The 8,988-nt window shown below is 31.0% G+C and overlaps 1 protein-coding gene across 1 annotated transcript; it reads left to right on the forward strand.

The window, feature by feature from the left end:
- Positions 1–1,683: 1,683 nt before the first annotated feature.
- LOC137832747 (G-type lectin S-receptor-like serine/threonine-protein kinase At4g27290) lies at positions 1,684–5,518 on the forward strand. The gene is made up of 7 exons (XM_068641076.2): positions 1,684–3,095; positions 3,208–3,324; positions 3,926–4,077; positions 4,173–4,383; positions 4,492–4,729; positions 4,809–4,959; positions 5,109–5,518. The coding sequence occupies exons 1-7, from the start codon at positions 1,820–1,822 to the stop codon at positions 5,406–5,408; spliced, it is 2,445 nt and encodes an 814-aa protein (XP_068497177.2). The 5' UTR covers positions 1,684–1,819; the 3' UTR covers positions 5,409–5,518.
- Positions 5,519–8,988: the final 3,470 nt, after the last annotated feature.

Consider the following 8,988-nt stretch of genomic DNA (forward strand, 5'->3'; position numbering starts at 1 on the left):
ACAAATGAGGGATGGAAACTAAAGCATATCAAAACTAACAATAAGAACTTCCAACTCAAAGTGTCAAATGTTTTATGAATATCAACTTTGTAAGTTGCATTACCTCTTTTAACCTTTTTAGAAAAAATGTTAATAGCTTCAAAAGCAATAGCAATACAATCGTGAATTTGTCTACCTTGCACAAACCCATATTGACTAGGAGAAATGATATTAGCATCCATAATTGCAAGCCTATCTGCCAATATTTTGGAAATGATCTTAAATTTAAAATTAGCGACAACAATTGGCCTGAAATCTTTTATGGATTCAACACCCTTAGTATTAGGAATAAGAGAAACCACCTTACTATTCATTCCAGGAAGAATCCAGTTTTGTTTAAAAAACTGTTGAACAGCTTTGCAAACATTTATCCCAATAATCTCCAACAAGAATAATAGAAAACATCACACAAACCATTCGGACCAGGAGCACTATTACCATTAAGATTAAAAATTGCATTTTTTATTTCAAAATAATTCGGGCATTTAATCAACAAAATATTCTCCTAAAAGGAAACCATCTCAGGGATATAAGTACCAATAAACTCTTTTATACTACCAGTAGTATGATTATTAGAATGAGACTTAGCATAAAGATTTTTATAAAAATCCAAAATATGATCCTAAGTTTAGAATCCTCAATAGCACCATAACCCATAAACTATGAATTCCACTAGAATTATTACACCTTTTAACCACAACTTAAAAAAACATTGTTTCAATCTTCATCTTTAAATCAAAACATTTTAACCCTCTCTTTCTAAAACAAGTATTTATTTTTCTTTAATCCAACAATATTGTTAGAAAATTATTAAATTTTAAAACCATTCAATAAATTTTGTTTCTAGAACAACTAGAATGAACAAATAATTCCTCCCCTTACCGTTCCTTCTGATTACTTGTAAGTCTACATAAGGGCATTGAATAGTGATACATAAAATATTATTTTCAGCAGAAAATTGGTCAAGTCATCATCACAGAGGATTGAAACTAAACAAAATTCATTAAATATCATGTGCATCCATGACTGCATTTCTTCTCTTTATTCACAATTAATCTTCCCTGACATCAGCTAGTGGCTGCAAAATCAATTAAATGTCCAAAGGACGCGAGAAAACTTCATTCAGAATTGAAATTTGTTGGGTTGCATTATCTACACATTCCGTTTCCATAATAAATATAAAATATTATGACATTATTTCTAATCCAAAATTTTAACATAATAAATCTAATATATTATTTGTCTTATGCTATCCAATACTAATCTTTTAAAACTTAGATTAGATTTGTGAGAATTCCTATACATGTACGTTACATAAAATATTTCTTCCAAAACACAAAAACCAGGTTTCAAATATAAGGCACAATTATCTAGATGATGATATTTTAACACCCACCAAATAAAAAAAAAATATTCCTTTCACATCCCTAAATAATAATATTTACTTTACTTTTTAATTTTAATATATATTATTATATTATTAAAATGGGTGGTTATTGAATGTAAGTTTTTTTAAGAGTGTGAAAGAAACATTTCTTATATATTTGAGTACCAGTTTTAGATTGATACTTTCACACCTGTGCCTAGATTTTCAACTCTATACGTATGAAACCCACAAAAAAACATTATTGTGTCAAACTCTGATTTAGTCATCCTTCAGAAGCAATTCCAAACATCTGGTTTGAATATTCCAAGTGTACACTTATCAGCCCTTCATTTCCCGCATCACAACAATTCATAGACGTAGTAGAACAATTGAGTCCTGCATAAGCAAATTTCAATGGATATTCTTTCTTCATTGATCTTTGTTGCTTGTGTACTCATCCCTTCTCTCAAATTTTTCATAGCAGCTGATACTATTCGTTTGTCCCAGTCCATTAGTGATGGCATGACCTTGGTTTCCCAAGGTGAAACATTTGAACTCGGTTTCTTCAGTCCTGAGAACTCAAAGAATCGTTATCTTGGAATTTGGTACAAGAATATCACACAGACAGTTGTTTGGGTGGCAAATGGGGCCATCAATGACTCCTCAGGGATCTTAACACTGAACAGCACAGGAAGCCTTGTTCTCAGGCAGCATGACAAGGTTGTGTGGTACACAACAACGTCTGAAAAACAAGCACGGAATCCTGTGGCACAGCTTCTGGATTCAGGGAACCTTGTGGTAAGAGATGAGAGTGAAACAGACTCAGAAGAAGCCTATCTGTGGCAAAGCTTTGACCACCCTTCAGACACAATATTGCCAGGGATGAAGCTGGGACGGAACATCAGAACTGGCATGGAATGGAGAATGACAGCTTGGAAGAGTCCCAATGATCCATCCCCAGGAAACTTTTATTGGGGTCTATTGCCTTATAATTATCCTGAGTTTTATCTGATGAAGGGTACAGAAAAATTTGTGAGAATTGGACCATGGAATGGCCTACATTTCAGTGGTATACCAGATCAAAAGCCTAACTCCATTTATGATTTCAACTACATATCCAACAAGGATGAGATGTACTACACTTTCAGCCTCAAGAATGATGCTGTGATCTCAAGATTGGTAATGAATCAAACCAGTTATATGACTATTCGGTACGTATGGATGGAAGATGGACAATATTGGAAGTTATATAAATCACTGCCAAAAGACAATTGTGACTATTATGGAATATGTGGAGTCTATGGGACATGCACCATCACAGGCCCTCAAATATGTCAATGCTTATCAGGGTTCAGTCCCAAGTCACCACAAGCATGGAACTCATCTGACTGGTCTGATGGGTGTGTACGGAATAAGCCATTAAACTGCACTGAGAAACACAAGGATGGCTTTGTGAAAGTGAAAGGTGTGAAAGTGCCAGATACTACAAATACTTGGGTAGATGAGACAATAAGTCTAGAAGAATGCAGAGAGAAGTGCTCAAATAATTGTTCTTGTATGGCCTATACTAATTCAGACATAAATGGTAAAGGTACTGGTTGTGTCATGTGGTTTGGAGATCTAATTGATATTAGACAGTTTGATAATGATGGGCAGGATCTACATATTCGAATGCATGCTTCAGAAATAGGTATACTCAAGGACTTCACAATGTCAGTCAAATTTTTCATTATATCATACAATTACATTCATACACCTACTATCTGTTTTCTTATTTGGTTTTCTCAAATTGAACCATGAAGGGAAACAAGAAGGGAACAAGAAAGTGATAATAATAGTTGCTTCCATCATTGTCATCATTTTAGGAGTCATTTTCATTGGTTGCTATCGATTCTACACTGTCCGGCACAGCATAACTGGTAAAAGTAAATTTATTTACATTTCCTTAGATGGATATTATTTTTGGTTTCTTTTTTTATTTGATAATAGCTAAGAAACGCACCTGGGTGTTACCTATTCCCACAAATTTTATTACCCTTTCATTTATTCATCATTTATCCACGTCCAAATTAATTTCTAATTAAGTGCCATTGATTCATACAACCAAGATAATTCAAGGTAAAAAGTAGTAAACCAAACTAGATTTATTTATGGCTGCAAATCTTTTTAGTCTTTCAATGAAATCAGGTGTGCGTTGCAATGATAGTTTTTAGTCTTATTCTACATGATTGATTTGTTGTTAGGTAGTTGGGATTAGTAAGCTAAGAGTGGCTGATTTTATTGGCTAGTCATTGTAATTTCTTTATCTATCCTGTTCTTGCCAAAGTAAAAGGTATGAACAATGTATGAAAAATTGTATGCTGTTTTTTAGTAGTGCAAAATGAACTGCAAAAGGGAACTTCGACCATTGATTTGTTCAACCTCTACAAAAATTGAAAAGATGCTATGCTGCAAATTATTGAGTAAACTATCATATTCATTATGCCTTGAGTAAACTGAATCTCTTGTTCCATTTATCAGAGTATTCAGACACTGTACATGATGAAAATAGAGAAGGTAGTGAAGATGATCTTGATCTCCCATCACTAGACCTTTCAACAATAGTCACTGCCACCAATAACTTCTCAATAAAAAACAAGATTGGAGAAGGTGGTTTTGGACCAGTATACAAGGTGATTTGATCTTTGTTATGTTTCTAGGAAAAATACCTAAAAAATTGTCACTGTAATAAAGATATCTCATTTTACATACTTATTTGATTATGTAGGGAAAAACAGTAAGTGGACAAGAAATTGCTGTGAAGAGGCTTTCAAGAAGCTCTGGACAAGGAATGACAGAGTTCAAGAATGAAGTAAAACTGATAGCAAAACTTCAGCACCGAAATCTTGTTAAGCTTCTCGGTTGTTGCGTTCAGGAACAGGACAGAATGCTAGTCTATGAATACATGCCTAACCGTAGTTTGGATTGGTTGATATTTGGTATGAACATTACAAATTTCAAGATTACTTATTCTTGGAGGTTATGAAACCTAAAGTTTGAGATTTAGAATGCAAATGTGGTGAATAATATTAGTTCGTATGAAACAGATGATACTAAAAGCAAAATGCTAGATTGGCCTAAGCGCTTCAACATTATCTGTGGAATTGCCCGAGGTCTCCTTTATCTTCATCATGATTCTAGATTGAGGATAATTCATAGAGATCTCAAAGCAAGTAATGTTTTGCTGGATGACCAGATGAATCCAAAAATATCAGATTTTGGCATTGCTAGAATTTTTGGAGGAGATCAGACAGAAGGAAACACAAAGCGAGTAGCAGGAACATAGTAAGTATACCCCAGTATCAACTGTTGCGATTGTTATGCCACATTGTGTTTAACTGGTCTTTATTTTGATATGTTGCAGTGGCTACATGTCACCAGAATATGCAGCAGATGGTCTTTTTTCTATGAAATCTGATGTTTTCAGTTTTGGTATTTTGCTGCTGGAGATTATAAGTGGAAAGAGAAATAGAGGCTTCTATCTTGAAAACCAATATCCTAACCTTGTAACTCATGTAAGTATGTCTCAATTTGTTCATCTGCTTCAAACATTGGTGTTTTGAAGAATATAGTACTTTTGGGATTAAAAAGCATTTTTGATGTTTTTCCAATTTTGGTGTGTCATGGAAACTGGTGACATCAATTTTCTTATTCCATGGTTCAGGCATGGAGTCTATGGCAAGAGGGTACGGCTATAGAGATGGTTGACTCAAGCATTGAGGACTCATGTGTTTTATCAGAGGTTTTGCGTTGCATCCATGTGAGTCTCTTATGTGTCCAACAATATGCAGAGGATAGACCTGTAATGTCTGCTGTGGTTCTAATGCTGGGGAGTGAGAGTGAATTGGCTGAGCCAAAAGAACCTGGTTTCTATATAAAGAATGATCAAGTTGCAACAACTTCTACCTCAGGTCGAACTACCTCAACCAATGAAATAACTATCACATTGTTAGAAGCTAGATGAAACTACGTTTTATGTTGGAACGTAATATCGAACACGTTATCTTTTATTTCCTTTATTATTTTTTTTAATTAAAACATTTATTCTTAATATATTTTTCATCTAATTTTTCTATTTTCTTTTCTTTCTTTTCTTTACCTATATTCTTTTTCATCCTACAAAAAGACTTTGAGGGTCCAAAACAATCTTCATTTGACATATAAATGAAGTTTTCACTAAAAGATATGTTACATGAAGATTGGTGAGTAGTAAGACATACATAGATCATGTAACAATTTATGTTTTTCACGTTCATAGTGCAATTTGGTAAAACGATTACCATAATAAGTAGATTCAAGAAAATTTACATAAATGAGTAAGTTTGTGTGTTTGAATTCATACATTAAACCTTAAACTTAAAATTAACAAAGAAATTAAGGATGTGTACGACTTCATATATGGAAAGCATAAACTTGAAATTCACAAAGAAGTCAAGAACGCGTGAAATGACTTTGGGTGTTAAACTCTCACTCATAGAAATTGTACTCACTAAAAACGACTTTGATTTACTTATCACCTACTAATTGAGTGAAGTCGTGAGTGGAGATAATTTCATTTTTTTTAGAAGTGAAGTCATATTTCGATACACAACTTTTCTTTATTCTTATTTATTTTAGCAATTAATATTCATAAGTGACTATATTTTAATATGAAATATTACTGAAATTAGACACTTATCAACTCTCCCCAACTTAGAATCTTGTTTGCCCTCAAGCAAAGTAAATGAATATATTTGAATCTAAATATCAAAACAGCTTAATTCACTATACAACAGATTAAATTAGAAACCTATGATGCTTCCAAATTCAAATATAGAAAAATACAGACACACTCAACTTCCTGGATCAAATCAAAACAAATAAATGACAATACATCATGAAATTTCTTCTCATATACTCACAGGTAAGTGTTTCTCTCTATTTTCACTAAATCATAACAAATCACAGTTGCTTTTCATTTCATCTTCAAATCACAAACATATTAGAAACATGAATCTTGAGGTCTTTTCCAGGGTTGTACTGAGGTTGGGTTTCCAAAAAATATTGGTTTTTTCAGATAACAAAAATACACATCTTAAAGAAGAAAAACATACCTACAATCCAAATATAGCACATATGTGTTTTCAAATTTATTAAATCATAATTTGATCCTTCCTTCTTGTGATTTCCCTTTTTTTTCCACCTAACACTAAATAAGTTATATGAGACGTTGTGCCATATGGTGATCTTCTTCTTTGTCTTCTAGGTTGTCTTTATGAGTCATGTTCACTAGATATGATAGAAGGTGGCACAAATGGACTATCATCATCATTATCTTCAGCTTGGTTATCCTCACTTGGATTTTCAGACACTTGTAAAGGCATTGTGGCCTGATAACACTACATTGATGATATTGGATTATATGCAGATGGTGATGTCATTGTGGAAGTGAAAAAGATATTTGATGAACCAACAAAAAGATTTAGTTGAGATGGAAAAGTGATGTAAGTGTAAGGAACTTATTAGTATAGAGATTGAGAAGATCCAAGACTCCTTGAGACAATGGAAGAACATAGAAAATTTGAGAAAATTTTCCCAATATGAAACTTTGAAACTCGACACTTAAAGTATCCAAATTTTTGTACTTAAATCATTAGTTAAATATTTACAATTATAATTATCATCAATAAAATAAAACAAAATAATATATTGAAAATATATATCACATAGTTAAATAACAAAATAAATAGTTATCAAAATAATAAATAATTTTTGAAATAAATTAACAAATTACTAAAAAATTGTTAAATAAATCAAAAAAATTATCAAAAATTTATTACATAATTTGATTTATATATTTTAACAAATCGGCTTATTTTATAAATTAAATATTAGAATAAAAATTAAACAATTATGTCATGGCAATTGACGACAAATACTTAATTTGAACCCCAGAATGATAATTTTTAATAGAAACTCAAATGAAAATAATCAAAATTTAAAAATATAAGGAAAATAAAACTTAATTAAATTATTTTTTATTTTCCACACAAAGAAGTAAAGAGACTCATAATCTCAATTAATGACAAAATCTAACGGTAGACTTAAAAAATATACAATATTTATGTATTCAATAAAAAAATAATAAAAATTCACAAAAATTATCATGAATTTAAAATTCAATCTATCCTATTTCATGTAATAAATATTTTTGCAATATTTATTGGTATTATAATTTTATTTTAAATGTTATATTTTTTATAATAAAACAAATCATTAAAATATGAAGAAGAAGTATATTGAATTTCCCTCATTTGACTTAATTTTTAAATAATTTCCTTTTCCTTTTCAATTCTCTAGTTTCTCAATTTAAACAAAATCATTAATGATCCCAGCTATTCCCAGCGACGTGGTTGGTCATGTTCTACAAAGTACAAATGGAGAAGCGTGTTAGTAAGACGAAGGAAAATGACCACTTCAAAATGGACACTTCATCATGTCTTGGCTGCGCAGCCCCCACCCTCTATTTCTCTTCAACCCTTTCAAACGTGAAACCTACAATTTCATTATTTTTTCCCGAATATATTTTAAGAATACAATTTTTAACTATAAAAATTGTTTTTATAGTTGACTTTCTCGTCGGTTGACTAGATTGAACGTCTTCTTCTATAGTATCTTTTCGAGAATCAGATTCACGTATTATAAGATTTCGTTAGTACAGAGGGCGTCCTACTTATTTATTACACTCCTACAATCAAGTAGTTATGGTTGAACAAAAGTAACCATTTTAATATAGGATTCTGTGACTTTTTATATAATATTATAGAGTTAGATTTGAAATTGGTAATTTTTGCAAGATAGATCATGTTACAGATGTCAAATCTTACATTTTTTAATATTTTTTTATTGAATAATATGTTTTCAAAATTTACTCGGTCAGTGTAATTTTATCATTCTACTATTTCTATAATTAGGACTAAAAATAATATTGTACCTTAAATTTGCACTGAAAGATCTTATTACAATCAATTATTACATGTTATGATATAACTATATACTTCTAGTCTCTAATTTCATATAACTTTTTAGGTCTTAGAGAAACTACTCATAAAAAATATAATTGTTTTTTAGTCATTTAAAAAATAACATATAGAAACTACAAAAATGATGTTGGTTATTTTTTTCCCAATCCATTAAATATTGTTGCTTGTGTAGCAAACAAAGAAATGATTAATGAGTCGTCCACTGTAAGAAAAAGCTATGTATCATTTGACATGTTACATTTTAATTTTTGATTTATTTACATAATTCTGATTAAATTCCTAACCTTGATGAGAAAAGACCTTTGCTTCCTTCAAGCAATAAAATTGGTTGGGTGATGAGCGATTGCAAAAATCACGTTTTCCGTGACTATACTTTATTTGTGAGGTTTTTGTATGAAACTCAGCCATTTTTGTTCCTTATTATTAAGATAGAGTCGTTTTCTAAAATATTATTAGATTGGAAAAATTTGTTACCATGACATAATTTTATGGAAAAAAATAATAAAATCGTTTTGAATTAAA

Source organism: Phaseolus vulgaris, chromosome 11, assembly GCF_051622355.1.
Source record: "Phaseolus vulgaris cultivar YP4 chromosome 11, ASM5162235v1, whole genome shotgun sequence".
In the NCBI taxonomy this organism is placed as follows: domain Eukaryota; kingdom Viridiplantae; phylum Streptophyta; class Magnoliopsida; order Fabales; family Fabaceae; genus Phaseolus; species Phaseolus vulgaris.